General features: G+C 39.9%; 1 protein-coding gene and 1 non-coding gene across 2 annotated transcripts in view; one reads left to right on the top strand and one right to left on the bottom strand.

Annotated features, from left to right (window-relative positions):
* The window catches only part of man1a1 (mannosidase, alpha, class 1A, member 1), a 121,141-nt gene extending 108,908 nt beyond the window's left edge, over positions 1–12,233 (top strand). The window contains exons 11-12 of the mRNA XM_058378935.1: positions 4,778–4,893; positions 7,854–12,233. Of these exons, the coding sequence (XP_058234918.1) occupies positions 4,778–4,893; positions 7,854–7,983 (246 nt within the window). The 3' untranslated portion in view covers positions 7,984–12,233. The remainder of the gene's footprint in view (positions 1–4,777; positions 4,894–7,853) is intronic.
* Positions 12,234–19,039: 6,806 nt separating this feature from the next.
* On the bottom strand, positions 19,040–19,111 carry trnad-guc (transfer RNA aspartic acid (anticodon GUC)). The gene has a single exon. It is a non-coding gene; the product is annotated as a tRNA-Asp (tRNA).
* Between the last annotated feature and the right edge of the window lie 1,710 nt (positions 19,112–20,821).

Raw genomic sequence — 20,821 nt, 5'->3', positions numbered from 1 at the left:
TGTGTTAGTGAGTGTGTGTGTCTATATTCAGTATGTGTGTTAGCGAGTGTGTGTGTCTATATTCAGTATGTGTGTTAGAGAGTGTGTGTGTCTATATTCAGTATGTGTGTTAGCAAGTGTGTGTCTATATTCAGTATGTGTGTTAGCGAGTGTGTGTGTCTATATTCAGTATGTGTGTTAGAGAGTGTGTGTGTCTATATTCAGTATGTGTGTTAGCAAGTGTGTGTCTATATTCAGTATGTGTTAGCGAGTGTGTGTCTATTCAGTATGTGTGTGTGTCTATATTCAGTATGTGTGTTAGCGAGTATGTCTATATTCAGTATGTGTGTGTGTGTCTATATTCAGTATGTGTGTTAGCGAGTATGTCTATATTCAGTATGTGTGTGTGTGTCTATATTCAGTATGTGTGTTACCGAGTGTGTGTCTATATTCAGTATGTGTGTGTGTGTCTATATTCAGTATGTGTGTGTGTGTCTATATTCAGTATGTGTGTTACCGAGTGTGTGTCTATATTCAGTATGTGTGTGTGTGTCTATATTCAGTATGTGTGTTACCGAGTGTGTGTCTATATTCAGTATGTGTGTGTGTGTCTATATTCAGTATGTGTGTGTGTCTATATTCAGTATGTGTGTTAGCAAGTGTGTGTCTGTATTCAGTATGTGTGTTAGTGAGTGTGTGTGAGACAGTGAGTTTAGTGTGTGTGAGTGTACACATTTGCGTGTGTGTGTGTGTGTGTGAGACGGTGAGTTTAGTGTGTGTGAGTGTACACATTTGCGTGTGTGTGTGTGTGTGTGTGTGTCTATATTCAGTATGTGTGTGTGTGTGTCTATATTCAGTATGTGCGTTAGTGAGTGTGTGTGTCTATATTCAGTATGTGCGTTAGTGAGTGTGTGTGTCTATATTCAGTATGTGCGTTAGCGAGTGTGTCTGTATTCAGTATGTGTGTTAGTGAGTGTGTGTGAGACAGTGAGTTTAGTGTGTGTGAGTGTACACATTTGCGTGTGTGTGTGTGTGTCTATATTTAGTATGTGTGTGTGTGTGTCTATATTCAGTATGTGTGTGTGTGTCTATATTCAGTATGTGTTTTAGTGAGTGTGTGTGTGAGACGGTGAGTTTAGTGTGTGTGAGTGTACACATTTGCGTGTGTGTGTGTGTGTGTCTGTGTCTATATTCAGTATGTGTGTGTGTGTCTATATTCAGTATGTGTTTTAGTGAGTGTGTGTGTGAGACGGTGAGTTTAGTGTGTGTGAGTGTACACATTTGCGTGTGTGTGTGTGTGTGTGTGTGTGTCTATATTCAGTGTGTGTGTGTGTCTATATTCAGTATGTGCGTTAGTGAGTGTGTGTGTGAGACGGTGAGTTTAGTGTGTGTGAGTGTACACATTTGCGTGTGTGTGTGTGTGTCTATATTTAGTATGTGTGTGTGTGTGTCTATATTCAGTATGTGTGTTAGTGAGTGAGTGTGTGTGTGTGTGTGTCTATATTCAGTATGTGTGTTAGTGAGTGAGTGTGTGTGTGTGTGTGTGTGTGTGTGTGTCTATATTCAGTATGTGTGTTAGTGAGTGAGGGTGTGTGTGTGTGTGTGTGTGTCTATATTCAGTATGTGTGTTAGTGAGTGAGTGTGTGTGTGTGTGTGTGTGTGTCTATATTCAGTATGTGTGTTAGTGAGTGAGGGTGTGTGTGTGTCTATATTCAGTATGTGTGTTAGTGAGTGAGTGTGTGTGTGTCTATATTCAGTATGTGTGTTAGTGAGTGAGTGTGTGTGTGTGTGTGTGTGTGTGTGTGTCTATATTCAGTATGTGTGTTAGTGAGTGAGGGTGTGTGTGTGTCTATATTCAGTATGTGTGTTAGTGAGTGAGTGTGTGTGTGTCTATATTCAGTATGTGTGTTAGTGAGTGAGTGTGTGTGTGTGTGTGTGTCTATATTCAGTATGTGTGTTAGTGAGTGAGTGTGTGTGTGTGTGTGTGTGTGTGTGTGTCTATATTCAGTATGTGTGTTAGTGAGTGAGTGTGTGTGTGTGTGTGTGTGTGTCTATATTCAGTATGTGTGTTAGTGAGTGAGGGTGTGTGTGTGTCTATATTCAGTATGTGTGTTAGTGAGTGAGTGTGTGTGTGTGTCTATATTCAGTATGTGTGTTAGTGAGTGAGTGTGTGTGTGTGTCTATATTCAGTATGTGTTAGTGAGTGTGTGTGTGTGTGTGTGTGTGTCTATATTCAGTATGTGTGTTAGTGAGTGAGTGTGTGTGTGTGTGTGTGTCTATATTCAGTATGTGTGTTAGTGAGTGAGTGTGTGTGTGTGTGTGTGTGTGTCTATATTCAGTATGTGTGTTAGTGAGTGAGTGTGTGTGTGTGTGTGTGTGTGTCTATATTCAGTATGTGTGTTAGTGAGTGAGTGTGTGTGTGTGTGTGTGTGTGTGTCTATATTCAGTATGTGTGTTAGTGAGTGAGTGAGTGTGTGTGTGTGTGTGTGTGTGTCTATATTCAGTATGTGTGTTAGTGAGTGAGTGTGTGTGTGTGTGTGTGTGTGTCTATATTCAGTATGTGTGTTAGTGAGTGAGGGTGTGTGTGTGTCTATATTCAGTATGTGTGTGAGTGAGTGTGTGTGTGTCTATATTCAGTATGTGTGTTAGTGAGTGAGTGTGTGTGTGCGTCTATATTCAGTATGTGTGTTAGTGAGTGAGTGTGTGTGTGTGTCTATATTCAGTATGTGTGTTAGTGAGTGTGTGTGTGTGTGTGTGTGTCTATATTCAGTATGTGTGTTAGTGAGTGAGGGTGTGTGTGTGTCTATATTCAGTATGTGTGTTAGTGAGTGAGTGTGTGTGTGTGTCTATATTCAGTATGTGTTAGTGAGTGTGTGTGTGTGTGAGACAGTGAGTTTAGTGTGTGTGTGTACACATTTGCGTGTGTGTGTGTGTGTGTCTATATTCAGTATGTGTGTTAGTGAGTGTGTGTGTGAGACAGTGAGTTTAGTGTGTGTGAGTGTACACATTTGCGTGTGTGTGTGTGTGCGTCTATATTCAGTATGTGTGTTAGTGAGTGTGTGTGTGAGACAGTGAGTTTAGTGTGTGTGAGTGTACACATTTGCGTGTGTGTGTGTGCGTCTATATTCAGTATGTGTGTTAGTGAGTGAGTGTGTGTGTGTGTCTATATTCAGTATGTGTGTTAGTGAGTGTGTGTGAGACAGCGAGTTTAGTGTGTGTGAGTGTACACATTTGCGTGTGTGTGTGTGTGTCTATATTCAGTATGTGTTTTAGTGAGTGTGTGTGTGAGACGGTGAGTTTAGTGTGTGTGAGTGTACACATTTGCGTGTGTGTGTGTGCGTCTATATTCAGTATGTGTGTTAGTGAGTGTGTGTGTGTGAGACAGTGAGTTTAGTGTGTGTGAGTGTACACATTTGCGTGTGTGTGTGTGTGTCTATATTCAGTATGTGTTAGTGAGTGTGTGTGTGTAAGACAGTGAGTTTAGTGTGTGTGAGTGTACACATTTGCGTGTGTGTGTGTGTGTGTACAGACAGTGTGCTGCAGGGGGAGAGTGTTTTCTCTGTGTGAGTGTGTATAAGCCTGGAGTTCAGAGCAGCTCTACGGGATGCAGATTGCTGAGTTCTCACATGCGTGTAATTGTGTGCTAACAACATGAGAATAGCTCACAGCTCTGCACACTCTACACTGTCTGTCTAGTGCCTCACTCCCCCCCCCCCCGTCTCTCTGTCTCTCTCACCCTTTTTTTTTTTAAAATCCATCTATTTTGATCTGTTTGCCTTCATCCCTTCATCATAGCCCTCAGGGTTCATCTCGGAGTCTGTTAAAATGATGGAATGTGTAGAGTTCTTTACCTCTGTCCTTTCTGTCCTTTCATTTAGAATTTCTCTTCCTCCACTTTACTCTGTACCACTTCTGTCTTCAGGTCTGAGTTTCCTCCTGGTTTCCCCCCGACTCCTGAATAGGTTCCAGCGGGTTGATTAACTTCACTAAATTGCCTCATGATTAAAAAAATGAAATCAGTAAATAAATATCAGATTAGCTTTGACTTGGTTCTACTGGCAGGTTGTTTTCTTATTTCTAGACAGAACCAAAGACAGAAATATGTTGAGAATTCATCTTCATGAACTTCATTATATAAAGATCTCATAATGAGTAATATAAGAACTTTTTCTTATTCAAGACAGCATGTGTGAGTGTGAGAGTGTTTGTGGTGTGTGTGTGTGTGTCTGTGTGTGTATGAGAGAGAGAGAAGAGAGTGTGAGAGTATGTGGGTGTAAGTGTTGTGTGTGTGATAGAGAGAGAGAGTGTATGAGAAAGTGAGAGTATTTGTGTGTGTGAGAGAGAGAGAGAGAGAGAGAGAGAGAGAGAGAGAGTGTATGTGGAGCCTTGGGATGGACTGCTGTTTTATGTGTTGTGTATTCCCACCACACACCCAGTGCTCTGAGGACAGTTCCTCCTCCTAGTGAAGATGAGGGGGAGAGAGAGAGAGAGAGAGAAATAGAGGGAGAAACAGAGGTAAAAAAAATAGAGATGGAGAGACAGAAAGAGAGAGAAAAAGAAAGAGAGAGAGAAAAATAGAGGGGGAGAGAGAGAGAACACTTCATCCTTTCTTTATGTAGACTTTCATATACTCCACAAACCATGTAACTATAAATGGAGAAAAAGTATGCTGTGGTGTAAGAGAAATAAAACACTTCCTGTTATAGGAAAGTATAACATGATCAGCTCCATCATAGAGTCAGGCCTGTTGATTATTTTTCTGATTCTAAATTGTGTGTGTGTGTATGTGTTCGTTCAGGCTCTGGAGCAGCACTGTAAGGTGGATGGAGGCTACAGTGGCGTGAGAGATGTTTACAGCAACACTCCCAACCACGACGACGTCCAGCAGAGCTTCTACATGGCTGAGACGCTGAAGTAAGTGTTTTTACACAATCTCACACACACACACACACAATCAGAGGAGCTTGTTTGTTTTGCTTGATCTGTTTGCCTTGTTAATCTGTAAATTGTGTGACTTCCGAGTTCTTACAAATGAGTACACACACACACACACACACGCACAGTATGCAGAGGCAGAATTTCTCAGGCTTCTCCTGATAGAGTTGGTCATTATGTGTGTGTCTTTGAAAAAAGGCACATACCTTTCTTGCTATTCTTGTGAGGGCCTTCATTAATTAGTTAATTAATCAGTGCTACAGTAATTAGGGATGGTTTTATTTGGTTTTCTTTATATGGGTTTGTGGCTGTGCTGTGAACAAATAAAAAGCCCCCAGAATGATCAAAACATTCAGATAGTTCTATCTTTATGGGGACCTCTATCCTCATCGGTCCCCACTAAGATATAAAAACATGCGCGCACACACACACACACACACACACACAAAACGAGCTATTTTCTTCTCATGACAAAACCTCCACACCTCTTCCCGCGTTCTTTCGTCCATTCTTTTCAGTTTCGTGTGTGTTTCTGTCTCCGGCATTTGTTCCGCTCCGTTCTGTTCACACACACCTTTTTGTCAAACAGCGATGTCCACACTCGAACTGAGAACCGTTATCAGCTTATCTTTAGCGGTAATGTAAGCTTTCAGCTCTCTCAAGCTTTCAGACTGCATTTTAAGCAGAATGAGAGTGCATGCACACACAGACACACACACACACACACACACACACGCTCGGGTAATTTACTCAGCGGAAAAAAAGGCAGTTCATGGAAGAGGACAAGGGACGGGAGAGAGATGGGAGAGGGACAGGCAAAGGATGGGAGAGGGACAGGAAAAGGACGGGAGAGGGACAGGAGAGGGACAGGAGAAGGACAGGAGAAGGACGGGAGAGGGACAGGAGAAACCTGCATTTGCCTCTGGTGTCGTTCTGCTTTGGGTTGACTTTTCCAGATGAACCTGTGAGTTCAGGATCTGTGTGTTTGGTCAGAGAAACATTGAGGAGCTGCTTATTTTTACTGTCATGTTCCACACATCTGATCCACCGGTATGCCTGAGGGGAGTGTGTGTGTTCTCTGGGCATGCTGGGTTTTTTAAGAAGTGTTGACACCTCTGAAATCCCAATATACTGTGTGTGTGTGTGTGTGTGTGTATGGCTGTGGGTGTATTGGAATGATCTGTTTTTATGTGTGTGTGTGTGTGTTACTGTGTGTAAATTGTGTGTGTGAGTGTGTGTGTGTATGTGTGTGTGAAAGTGTATGCCTGTGTGTGTATCTGTGTAGGGACAGGTTTATTGATATTAGAGTTTTTTTTTTTGTTTTTTTTTTTGCTTGTGGAGCTTTAATTAAGTTAGTAAGATGTAAGCTGTGTGTGTGTGTGTGTGTGGGGATGTACTTGAATGTGTGACACATCTTGATTACTTTCTCTCCCTCTTCTACTTGAGTGTGAGGGGAGACACTTGAGAGAGAGAAAGAGAGAGAGAGTGTGTGTGTGTGTGTGTTAAGGCTGGAGTGTCAGTGTGAGCAGCGTTCAGCTCCCATCACACATCACTATTCAGCTCTACAGTGTTTCTCTGCTCCAGTCTCAGCTGTCACCACTCTGCTGCTCCAGACCTCATCTTCACATCACCCTCTTCGCTGGTGCAGCTTCCAATTCACGGGGAAACGTTAAATAAACGTCATTACATCAACCGTTACACACAGGCTACGTCTGTTTACGTGGACGAATCGAGCCGACCACGAGGGTGCCAAATTAAACCTTCGAGTATGAATAAAAACGCGTGATTGCGGTGAATTGCAGACGTAAATACCACCCAATGACCGCTGCTATAGAAAATTCCTCTCCGACCTTCTGACCAATCAGAATCGAGATGCCTGTGTAAGGCAGCAGTACGAGGCGAGACAAGATAATCCGCTGCGGTCCCACACATGGGTTCTAACAAAATCAGTTTAAAGGCGGAGCTATACGTCTGGGACAGAAATAAATAAACGGTTACCATGACAACCCTAGAGGCGTTATTGGCAAATGCTGATCGAATAAATCTAAAAAGCATCCTCAAGCCATTTGCTTAAATGGATAACAGGTCATTAGTTACCTCGCTCCAACACACACACACACACACACACAGGAGCGCAGCACGACTCTAAATGTCTGTCTGAACACACAGCGGCAGCTGATCCCACTGTTTGTAGAGGAGAAGTGTGTGTCGGTATCCTGCTGCTGGATGGTGAGCTCTGTGAGATGCTCAGGTTAACACACACACACACACACACACACAGATGGTGAGAGCTGACAGATGCAGCAGGAGAGAGAGCCAGGTGAAGCTTCACACAGATAGAATGAGGGAGAGCGATGAAGGAAGACAGATATGGACCTGCACGCACAAGGTCAGAGCCGTCCGTCAGCTACAGCAGCTTCGGCTTCTCCGGTTATAGGCTGTAAATTCCGCAGAGTGTCACTTGGCTCGGGAAACACAGCCCCTTGCACACTTCTGCTACTGATATGCGAGCAGCACTTGTGAAGCTTTACACCATCACTCTCAGGGCAGCTGTAAACACGTCGCACTCGTCTCTGCCAAGGGAAACATAAATGCCTTTTTTTTTTCTTTCCTTTTTCTTTTTTCTGTTTAATTCACTGAAGCGAGTCGACTCGTGTCCGTAAAAGACTCGAGAACAAAAGCAAATCTCCCAGTGAGCTCAACATCTGGGTCAACATCACCACCACATGTTCAAGAGACACCACAAGCACACTAAAGATCTCACAACCGGCACTTCGTGATGGGTCACTCGTAGTGTGATGTAAAGAATAGACATGAATTAAAATGGCCAACGGTTTTATATGTAAAAAAGCTAACTGTTGCGAATTAATTGTGGTGTGTTTTGGGTTTTTTTGGGGGTTTTTTTCAAGCACTGACTCACGTGTATGTTTCTATTTTAGGTATCTGTACCTGCTTTTCTCCGACGACGACCACCTGCCGTTAGAGCACTGGGTCTTTAACACCGAGGCTCACCCGCTGCCCATCATAAAGCGACAGAGAGAGAGCTCAGACAGGAATGACCAGCTGTAGCGGCGCTCACGTCTCCCCACCGGACCCTGCAGAGACATCTGCAGCTGTGAGCAGTGCTCGGACCTCTAGCCTGATTTCTCCATGAAAAGCGGGCGGCGCAGTTGACCTTTGACCTTGTCGAAGACGCCCATTCCTCCTCTTTCCCTCCTTCCCGCCCTCCTTTCTGCCTCTAACATGTCCTGCAGGTCTCCCAGGGGCTGAGACTCTTCTCCACCATCGTTTAGAGATAGCAGTGTGCATGCTGCCCTTCTCCTTCTCCTGAACCCATACTACCAGATCCCCCACCTGTCTTTCTCTCTACCCTCGGTTTCTCTCCTCCTTCTGAGCCGCGGAGGTCCTAACGAGCTTCTCTCCTCCGTGAGGAGACCGGACCATCACCATTCGAATGTCGATTACGTATTTTTCATCCTGTCACACAAAAACGAAGCCATATTTCAGCTGTGAGTTCGTTCGATTCCGATCTTTCATTAAGAGTTTTTAGAAAATGTGTGGGGTTTGGTTTTTTCTTCTTTTTTTTTTGTTGTATTGTTTTCCGTCAATCACAACTGCAAGGTAGTGATATGGAGTTAACTAGTGCCTTTTTAGCTTAATGACCAACTGTTCTGCTATCGGAAGTGATTTCACAAACTGATGATGCTTTACTTCATGGAGTGTACGGACTTATGTTTATTTTTCCTCTCTCGGTTGTCTGTGCTCACGTTTCCCCGGACATTGTACGAGGAACAACAGATGAGGACGTCTATAACTCGGATGACTCGACGTGTTCGGGTACAAATCTCACGACATCATCATCATCATCATCCCATCTGATTCCATCACTGCATACGTCAGTGCTTCCTTTCCTCCCTCTAGTCGCGTCGTGTTTTAAAGCCGTCAATACCTGTTTACTCGACCCAGCGATGCTGAGAAAGCGGACGTGTAAAAATAAGATATAGTTTGTGTTAATTTATGACTTAAGAAGTGTTTTAGCCTATAGGGCTCACGGATGAAGGAACTGTCTACTCTGACGACGATGACGAAGACGGAATCATCATCATCATCCAGCGCTAACGAGTCAGATGGACAGCAGCAACAACAATCAACAAGATGGAATTATCTCTGAATGTACCACCAAATGTGAAGTGAACATTATTCTTATTATTTTTTTGCCTATCCTGTGTTATTTCTGATTTCTTTTATCTTGAAAGCACAAAAATTGTGGAAGTTTTTTTTTTTTTTTTTTTTTGTGGAATTAGGTGTGGAATACAGAAAGCACACGTAAGGAAGTAGCAAAAAGATTCAAAGCAAGGAGACACACACATATACACACACACACAAGGGTAGATTACACTGGATGAAACACACATTCTCATTCACACACACAGTAACATTAATACTGAGAACTGCCACAGCTGGCAAAACTTGTAGCAAGCAGTTTGTGTGTTTGTGCTTTTTCATCATCAGGTCCTGTTGGAAACTGTGCTGTACAATTGTGCGATTTTTATTTTTTACACAATCCTCTCTGCAACTTTGCTGTGAGCTCACCGCACCTAATATCCCACCTGTAATCATCTTAAGATACGTTCGCTTCTGTAGTTTTGCCCTGGAGCTACAAGCTTAATGTAGCTACTAATTAAAAGAAATCTGTCTCATCAGAATCATTTCCATAAACACACGCAATGTTTTTAAACAAGCTCATCATTACTAATACACTCTGAGGGGTGATGCAAAGCGGAGTTACCCCTTACCACCCCGAGTGGGTTCGTTTACAATAACGGCTCGTCCTCACTTGTTTGATATCTCTTATAGGACAGCAATATGCAAACGATTACAGATTTTAAAAATAAAAGGACGTCAGGACTCTTTAGCTACGTTAATGTTACAGCAGCTATAAACAGTTAGAGTTACACGGCAACGACACTGGAGACTCCTTCCAGAAATAGTTAACAGGGAGCTTCCTCCATAGATTGAGTGTTACAATTACGCACGTTTCTAAAAGCTTCGAGATGAAAACATGACGACTACACTCGGAGTTTCTCTAATAGAAAATGAATCAAAATCTTTCGACCAATCGGAGTTGAGAATTCAACAACTCTGGAATTTTTAATGAGCAGTTACTGTGGGTCTAAATAAGGAACTGTGTTACCATAGTCTTCAACAAACCAGAGTTTATCCTGAATAGATAGATAGATAGATAGATAGATAGATAGATAGATAGATAGATAGATAGATAGATAAACATGGATATTGGGGTTTAAAAGTAAAATACGCACAAGCTTATATATGAGAGAGAGAGAGAGAGAGAGAAGCAATACACAAGCGTATGAAGAAAGAGAAAACACAAGTGCTTCTGGTTTCCCAAAATGGCCGCCTCAATAACTCCAGTGTTTCAGCAGCTTCCTTTATGCTTCACTATGTTTCAGGCACGAAAATATATTTAGGTGAGTCGGATTTTCATTACTTGATAGCTACCCAAGCATCACGGCTCCAGCACAAAATGCTAAGAAGCTAAATTCAGACACATTTTGACTGTGGGGAAAATTGTGTGTGTAGGTATTTTCTTTAAAATAATAATAATCACTCTGGCTTGTTTATTAGCGTGCGTGCTAACATCAGCGCTAACAAGCGGCAACGAAACATTTCCATCTTTTCTGTCCAAGCAAAGCTCTTCGCCTGACACCGCGGCACTGTTTCCACCATTTTGTATTTGAATCGATTTAAGCTAATATTTTTGAATAGATTATTACAAAACAAAAGAACGTTCAGGTAACACTGGGTTTTTTTTTTTTTATTTTATTACTCTTTGGCTACATTAGCATCACAGCTCCAGCACAAAACGATAAGAAGCGTACATCTCGACTGTGGAGAAAATTGCCTATGTTTATATTTTGTTTTAAACAATGTGAATCACTCTAAATGATTATAGTAGGTGAAGGAGAGCGTCCTTTCCACCGTTAGCACGGTAAAGCAGTGAGTAATTCCCGAAATCTCGTATAAACGCTTCGCCTTGTTTTAATCAGTACTTTTGTTCAGCTGGAAAAGTAACGCAAGAGATCCAAAGAGAGACAGACACGGGTCTGTAACACTAAGACCAAAGGGAGATCGCGATCACCTGCTACCACAGTAAACCATCAACCCGACTCCAAGTGGCTTGCTTATTAGCACGTTAAATCACATCGCCGCTGAATTCAGTGCTAACATCAGGAAAAAAAAACAATATAAGCACTTCTATATTTTCCATCACAGCCCAAGCAAAGCCCTTTCTTTAACACTGCGACATTTTCTAACATTTTATCCAATTACATATATGTTTTGAACATTTGAGGCCATTGTAGCTGAACACCGTTTCCAGAAAGTTCTTTGAAACAAGTGTTACTTTTCAGTATAATGTTTATTTTTTCTTTCTGAAACTTCATTGCTCGTTAATATACTGTATTTTTGTGTAAATAATAAATGTAAAGTATAAAATAAAAATGTTAAACTTATATACATAGGTAATGTAAGTACGTAGATTATATAAAATAAAACATTATTAGTTACATGAGATTTCTAAGGTGTGATTTTTTTAGGTTTTTAAGCGTATCCAGCAAAAATAATTTTGCACTGAAATTTAACGCTGTTATTTGATGGAAATCGAGAACGAAAAATCGATCAGAAAGGCCTCAGATTTTCAAAACGGAAGATAAAATATTTGGCAAATTCGCCGTTTTTGTCATACTAAATTATTGCTACACACATACACAGCTTGCTAGCGTAACCTGACTAGCGTGAGGAGAGAAAAAACACGCAAGCTACGATCTAATGAGTCCTCACATCTCCTTTCAGATAAAAGACAGCGTTGTGATTAGGGTGTTGTGTTGACTATTTTGACATTGCCTTTTATTTTATTGTTTGTGAATCGAATTTTCTGTGACACAGCCTCAGAATTGTAAGTGTACAAATATCGCTGATAATTATTCCATTGCACATAGGTGTTTTTTTGTTTGTTTTTCTTCTCTTTTCTTCTTCTTTTTTTAATCATATGCAGATGAAGTTGTTTGTGTTTTGGGGAAGGGGATGGATTGGCTCTGTTTTTCGTGTTTCCATGTCCATTTTTCATCATCATAATTATTATAATGTACATATTCCATTCCGGCAAACTGCCACTAAACGTTTCTATATATATATATATAAAAATATGATGATCTTATGGAATAAATTATATTAATGAACAGCAGAAATCTTTTTGATAAACTATATTTGTTACACTTCTATTGTGAATAAAATAATCTTTTAATATAAAATTGTAGTGTAGTTTGACTTTGAGAGAGTTGTCGGGTTGTGTGCAGACGAAATTGGCGTTGTGTAAGTAAGGTGTTTTCTTCTTCACAGGTGTTCATTAGGAAGAAAGACATGGGTCTTTGATATGGGGAAAAAATTTGATAGCTTATATTTCACTTTTCGGCCAATTCGGTTAAAAGCAAAATATCAATTTAATGTTTTCAGATTGTTTTGCTTTGACAGGAAACTAACCAACAACACGCATGTGTGATGAAGCAGAGGCACTGTTATCACCTCAGAGTTGATTATTTTCAAATTCCAATTTTATTTGTCACATACGCAATCATACCCAGTACCACATGTAGTGAAATGTTGTTTTTTTACGACTGTCATCAATGAAAAGAAAATAAATATAAAAAATACAATTTAAATAAAAATGGCAAACTAGAATATAAAAGATTAGAAATAATTTAAATAAAAATGAAATACTAGAATATAAATTATTAGAAATAATTTAAATAAAATGAATATAAAATATTAGAAATAATTTAAATAAAAAAAACATGAAACTAGAATATAAAATATTAGAAATAATTTAAATAAAAAAACCAAACTACAGTATAAAATATTAGAAATAATATAAATAAAACAAAACTAGAATATAAAAGATTAGAAATAATTCAAATAAATAACAAAACAAGAATATAAAAATTAGATATAATATAAATAAAAACAAAACTAGAATATAAAAGATTAGATATAATTTTAATAAAAAATTAAATACTAGAATATAAAAGATTAGAAATAATTTAAATAAAAATATAAAATATTAGAAATAATTTAAATAAAAACCATAAAACTAGAATATAAAATATAAGAAATAATATAAATAAAAACATAAAACTACATTATAAAATATTTCTATAATTTCAATAAAAAAGTTTATAAAACATTTTGTATTATTTTCCTCTAACATTATATCCCAAAGCATTTTTTTCTTCTTCTTACACTACTCATTTTTTCCACAGAAACAATTTTTTGTTAATCCAAAAATGAAATATTGTTGGTCCAGTAGCGTACAGTAGCGTTAACTAATCCGTCCCTTCAGAATCTCAGATTTATTTATTTATTTTTGTCCACAGAGAGGGGAAAAAGCCAGTACTAAGACACAAGTACAACAGAAAAATGATGAAACGGAGGGAATGAGGATAATAACATTTGATCATGATCAACCAAATGAAATAAAGAAATAAAGGGGGTGGGGCAATGACAAAAATTACAACTACAACAGCAGAAAAGGAATAAAAAATAAATAATAAACCAGGTAAAAAGACCACATGAAGACAGCAAATGCTTGATTTTGACACTGCTTTTTTTTTTTTATTTGTGTTGAAACTTGCATAGATTTTCGACAGTCCTTTTGAAAACTCTTTTTTTTTTTATTTGGATTTAATTTCTGCGATCGGAAAATCAGGAAATCCTTGAGGAACTGATTCCTTTTCCAGTTTATAGCGCTGACTTTGCATTCTGTCGTCTTTGATCGATGTGTTTGCGAGATACACCAACATTTTATTTTAAATATCTTTTTTTTTTTTTTTTATTTTTAACAAATGCACTTTCCATTGAAATTCCATAAGGAGAGAGAGATTTTATGACAGCCATTAAACTGACACTCATAAACTTTATGACTTTTCTCTGTACGCTGCAGTTTTATACGTCCAGCATACGGGATGCACAGATGTTGAAAATCGCTTATTAAACACAGACGATTTGCTTACATTGACATTACGACGGTCTGATGTTTATGAACAGAGGTACGGAGAGACACCGCGTCACATCCCTGGGCTAATTCGGGGATCGTCTGCTTCCTAAATCCGAGAGCTGATAAAAGCTGTCCGTTATGGCGTGCGCATATATTCCTTCTTGTTGAATAAACATTATATTTTTCAGCACAATTACTGCATCACTAACAAGTTAAGACTCTAATTATTATTAGGTTTAGATCGTGTCCTGTGTATGTTAGTATAGAAACCGTAATTTTATTGAAATTTTTTTTTATTTTTCTCCAAACCCTCCATGATCAAGAGCCGCTAACGTTGTGGAAAATGAATCAACACCTTCAGCTCTGTTTAACATGACAAAGCACAAATCCGCCATTTTGTCTTGTTCGGTAGATTTGGCCGATTTCCTTCGCTGCACGTTGTGCTGTGTGAATCGTTGCATTGTGCAATTTGTTTCCAGTCACGTCTAATGGCAGCCAAAGGAGGCAAACGTCCTTACAGGATACGGAGCCGGCGGAAGTTGTGCATAAATCTGCCCTCGCCGAAATATAAAGCTATCAGTATGCTAATCTCCTCCTCAAGCAGCCAACCCGCAGCATCTCTAATGTACTTCTCATTAATGCCATCACCTTACCTACAGCTACAGATGGATTTCACTGACACAGCCAACGCTGTATGATACGTCAGTCACTCCTCAAAGAGCATTCGGGGTCGCCTGAATACCGGGAAAGATTTCAAACACGGCGGATTTCCAGAAGCCGCTGGCTTACGGTTTGTCTCCAGAAACTCGAGTCTACACAAGACGTTAATTTTGCTACAAATATTCTGCAAATGGATTACTTCAGGCTTAAACCGGTAATGACTGTGGACCAAACAAAACAAATGTATTCACTGTATGATGAATGTCTTTAGCACTGGAGGTTCCGAAATGATCAAATAAATGATCATGGACAGAATATTCTGAGACTGATGACAGAAGATGTGGAAATAGTCTTTGCTTTATATAAATACAAACTCATGGGAACGGAAGGAAGTTGGAGAGGAATTTTTTCAGTGTCAGTGGTGAGGTGTTTTTATTTTTATTTTTATTTTTTTTGGCTTGGGGTCAAACTGATTTTAAGTACATTTCATTAAGCATTCATGGAGTGTAGAATTTCCTTCTTCTGAATTAAAACAATATATATATATATATACAGTGCCTTGCAAAAGTATTCACCCCCCTTGGCATTTAATTTAAATGTTGTTTTTTTTTTTATCTGAATTTTATATGATGGATCTGCACAAAATAGTCTAAGTTGGTGAAGTGAAATGAGAAAAATATATATATAAAAAAATAATTTTTAAAAATTAAAAATCTGAAAATTAGCATGTGCATATGTATTCACCCCCTTTGCTATGAAGCCCCTCAAAAGTCCTAGTGCAACCAATTACCTTCAGAAGTCACATAATTAGTGAAATGAAGTCCACCTGTGTGCAATCTAAGTGTCACATGATCTGTCAGTATAAACACACCTTTTCTGAAAGGCCCCAGAGGCTGCAACGCCACTAAGCCAGAGGTATCACACCAAAGAGCTCTCCAACCAAGTCAGGGACAAAATTGTTGAGAAGTACAAGTCAGGGTTGGGTTATAAAAAGTATCTGGCTGGATGGATGGATGGATAGATACTTTATTCATCCCAAAGGGAAATTCACAGTTTCCAGCAGTATCCACAAACACAGGATAAAATAGGAAGGAATATAACAAAAATACTAAGATACCCAAATTAGGGTACAAAAATATAACAAAAAATATATCAAATAACAAAATATAAAATATAAAAAATATATATATATAAAATATAAATATATAAAATATTACAAAATATAGCAGAATATAATAATATAACAAAAAAAAAATGTTTGATGATCCCCCGGAGCACCATCAAATCCATCATCTTCAAATGGAAAGAACATGGTACCACAACAAACCCGCCAAAAGAGGGCCGCCCACCAAAACTCACATACCAGGCAAGGAGGACATTAATCAGAGAGGCAGCACAGAGACTAGTAACCCCGAAGGAGCTGCAGAGTTCCACAGCAGAGACTGGTGTATCTGTGCATGGGAACACAATAAGCCGTACACTCCATAGAGCTGGGCTTTATGGAAGAGTGGCCAGAAAAAAGCCATTACTTAGTGTTAAAAATAAGAAGGCATGTTTTGAGTTTGCCAAAAGACATGTGGGTGACTCCCCAAATGTATGGAGGAAGGTGCTCTGGTCAGATGAGACTAAAATTGAACTTTTCGGCCACCAAGGAAAACTCCATGTCTGGCGCAAAACCCAACACATCCCATCACCCCAAGAACACCATCCCCACAGTGAAACATGGTGGTGGCAGCATCATGCTGTGGGGATGTTTTTCAGCAGCAGGGACTGGGAAACTGATCCGAGTCAGGGAAAGATGGATGGTGCTAAATACAGGGATATTCTTGAGCAAAACCTGTTTCAGTCTGCCTGTGATTTGAGATTGGGACGGAGGTTCACCTTCCAGCAGGACAATGACCCGAAGCATACTGCTAAAGCAACACTCGAGTGGTTTAAGGGGAAACGTTTAAATGTGTTGGAATGGCCTAGTCAAAGCCCAGACCTCAATCCAATTGAGAATCTGTGGTCAGACTTGAAGATTGCTGTTCACAAGCAGAAACCATCCAACATGAAGGAGCTGGAGCAGTTTTGCCTTGAGGAATGGGCAAAAATCCCAGTGGCAAGATGTGGCAAGCTCATAGAGACTTATCCAAAGTGACTTGCAGCTGTAATTGCCGCAAAAGGTGGCTCTACAAAGTACTGACTTTAGGGGGGTGAATAGTTATGCACGCTGAAGTTTTCTGTTATTTTGTCCTATTTGTTGTTTGCTTCACAATAATAAAAAAATCACATCTTCAAAGTTGTAGGGATGTTCTGTAAATGAAATGATGCAAACTTTCAAACAATCCATTTTACTGGCAGGTTGTGAGGCAACAAAACATGAAAAATGCCAAGGGGGGTGAATACTTTTGCACGGCACAGTGGAACCATGTCTAATACTTAGTACATACTTTATATATATATATATAATATACATTATACAACTTGCAGTGAAATGAAAACCCAGTTTCTCCTAGACCGTGCATATGAATAATCTATGAACTTTATGAACTAACTTTAAAAAAAAAAAGAACTATTAGAAATAATAAGCAATAAGAAGAGGTGATAGAATGTGACGGCTAATTATGTTACATGTATTAACAGTACTGAATTTGCAAACATGACAATGGACAGTGACGTATTGTACATGCAGGTGAGTTACATGTACTTTGGTTATGTGGACGCGCGCCTCATAGCTGTTGTAATTGAACTGACTACAAAAACTAACCAGTTTCCACAACATTAAATGAATGGGTGTGTGTATGTGTACACAACTAGTGTATTGAGGAAACGGTTAGATATTGTGAGGCTGTTTTTGAATAAGATGTGTTCCCTATAAGCAGCATGAAATTTCTCTCAGTCATGCACGTGAACAAAACATCAAATGTTTTTCTGCTTGCTTTTAAATCTAGGACCTTTCACGTGCAAGGCAAACATGATGACCACTGTACTACATAAACCATACAAAGTTATACTAAGCATGAAATTATTCAGCATGCATGCTAATCAATAGGAAATGAAAGATCTTGAAGGCCAAATACACCTTTTCTTAGCAAAGGTATTTCCTGATGCCCATACCTAATGGAACTGTCACACTGTAAAATTGGTCAGGAATGGTATGAGGAATATGATAAGAGTTCAGACTCCAAATTCCTCATATTTAAATCAGACCAAACAATCTGTGGGGTGTGCTGGGCAAACCATGGTGGCCCCTACCTCACAGCTTATAGGAACCATGGTGGCCCCTACCTCACAGCTTACAGGAACCATGGTGACCCCTACCTCACAGCTTACAGGAACCATGATGGCCCCTACCTCACAGCTAACTGGAACCATGGTGGCCCCTACCTCACAGCTAACTGGAACCATGGTGGCCCCTACCTCACAGCTTACAGGAACCATGGTGACCCCTACCTCACAGCTTACAGGAACCATGATGGCCCCTACCTCACAGCTAACTGGAACCATGGTGGCCCCTACCTCACAGCTTACAGGAACTGGTGCTAATGTCTTAATGCCAAATACCACAGCACATATTCAGAGATATTGTGCAGTTCATGCCTAAACAGATCAGTGCTGATTTTATTCATTAAACACGTCACTTTGATTTTACTTTTATTTTCACAGAAACTAATATGTGGCAGTAAAATATTTGAGAATGTGTTTTCGGCTATTTGTGCTAGCTCTTCTGATGGGTTTGGACCAGGCAGACAAGCCTTGGCTCACAATGTGCATCAATGAACCTTAGGCACTGCTGACTGCTCATTGGCTGTTCTGGCTTGGACTTCTTTTGTTAGGTACCTCCCGATTATATCCTGGACGCTGTTAGAATTTTCGGGTTCACTCTGAGAAGAAACCTGAGTCGCGCTGCTGCCGCTGCCTCCAGAGCTGAATTCAGGGAAGAGATGCTAAAGAACCACGCAGACACAGTGATCGGAAATGTATAGTCTTCATTATTATCTATAGGTAAAAAAAATATGTCAGCAGAGACAGACGTGGTGGTTGACGTGTTCCCTGGCAGTTTTGCGAGTTTACTACGAAAAGACCTATCTAAGATACGGAAGATGGAACTGTCACTGAGTGTCTGTGTTCAGCACATGTTTTCAAAACAGAACAGAAAAGAATTTCTAGCACAAAACAAAAGATATCATGGTAATAAGATGAGGTCATAAACAAATGGTGACAGCCAAGGGCCGCAGTCAGCCCAGGACAGAGTGTGCTGAGATGTAGAATATATTACTGACCCAGTCATCTAAGATATCAGCCATAACATTAAAACCACCTGCTTTAATACTGGCAGGTACCAGTAAAACCAAAAAGCTTATAAAGTCCATATCCCACCAAAAATAAGTATTTAAAAAAAACATTTTGTGTCTCCCCGTCGGGGAATCGAACCCCGGTCTTCCGCGTGACAGGCGGAGATACTGTCCACTATACTAACGAGGAGGCGCTGAAACGATGGGGATTTTGTATCCTTTTTGAAAGGTATACATACCAGTCTAACACTGAGGCCGGTGTGTGCGCTTGATTTTTGCCTCTTGAGCTAAAACTCCCTAAACCGTTTCCCATTCATTCTCTATGGTAGCGCTAAAACACTACGGGTGTAATATATTTTTGGCCACTAAGACTTTGTGGCGCTGTTCCCTCACACGCCCTCTTAAACCAACTTATTTCCAGTTAGCGTGTCGAGCGGATCAACAAAACGACCAACTTATTAGACTATTACTGCTGATGTAGAAAGATTGAAAATATTATTTTAACATCTTGAGGATTAATATCACCTGCTGTATAACTATAATACAAGGTTGCCAGATCCAAAGCAAATCCATCCCCCCAAACTAACCCATTTAAAAAAACAAAACAAAAGATACACAGCTTATAAAGTCCATATCATGCCTAAAATGTATTAATATAATATTTTATATAATACAATACATTTTAATGAATCAGTGTTAAAAACAACTACATGTGTTTAAGAAATCAAGCTGGCAAAAATGAGAAAAACCTCCTTGTGTGTGTGTGTGTGTGTGTGTTGGCCTTATGAATCAACAAGCACTTTAAAGCAGGATATAACACTTGTAACACTCTGAAAGTGCCAACACTTTGAACGTTAACGCTCCAGGCAGTCTCTGATTTCTCTGAACATGAGCAGGTTTTAGCATGTTTGATTAAATAGTGTAAACTGTGGGAATTTAGTGGTTTAGGTGTTGGATTACTGGTCAGAAGGTTCTGAGTTCTAACCCCAGAACCACCAAGCTGCCACCTCTGGGCCCCTGAACAAAGCCCTTAATGCTCAGTTGTATAAAATGCGATACAATCTGGATAAGAGCATCTGCAAAATGTAAATGAAAATTTTACATGTAAAATAGGAACTAAATCTGGAGTTTGAAGTTAAATAAATACACATGAGGGTGAGGTGTTCATGTACTTTTGTCCGTAGCTGCTGGTGTAGAAAATTAATCAATTCCATCTGACCAAGCTGTGGTATTAATCCAGATGAAGAACCTGCTCTTTGCTAGGTAAGAACTAGCTGGGAATTCCTCTGACATGTAAAACTACTCAGTTAGTAGAAAAAGGACAGAGAGGAAAACGGTTTGAAACGCATGCCTGATTCTAGTGTTGAGCAAGCAGATTTCCTTGCGTAGCGAATACAGAACATCCGAATCCTGTTCATCCAGCACAAAGCTCAGTCTGATAGCGTTACTTTATAATTATTTGGCCTCAGGGATTCGGATCTCTGCTTAGAAAAGCTGCGCAATCTGATAGCGACAACACACGCTGAATGACAATGGCGAAGCCTTTGACTCATCTCCGTTCTGTCTTGGCACATTAGTTGGTACACTTTGATAACTCTATAATGGTGACATGCGCTGTCGAGATTCGAGACGAGTGCGGGAGAAGGGGGAAAAACTCAGCCAAGCACGGTTGGCAGTTGATGAAGCGGTGCTCTTAACTCGACACAGCTGCTCACTGTTACAGTGTGTAACTCTGAGAGAAGTCAGTCTATGCTGTAACACACACACACACACACACACTCACACAGTGCACTGCCAGCTATTGATCTCTTCGTTCCCACCACTTTTATTCTGGCCTGAAGAGAGCAGTTTCTGAATCCTCACGACCTACCCATCAGTCACGCTAGGCAGAAGATTAGGA

This window comes from Hemibagrus wyckioides, linkage group LG25, assembly GCF_019097595.1.
Source record: "Hemibagrus wyckioides isolate EC202008001 linkage group LG25, SWU_Hwy_1.0, whole genome shotgun sequence".
Taxonomy (NCBI): domain Eukaryota; kingdom Metazoa; phylum Chordata; class Actinopteri; order Siluriformes; family Bagridae; genus Hemibagrus; species Hemibagrus wyckioides.
The sequence above is the reverse complement of the archived record's forward strand: the minus strand, read 5'-3'. Positions and strand labels throughout refer to the sequence as shown.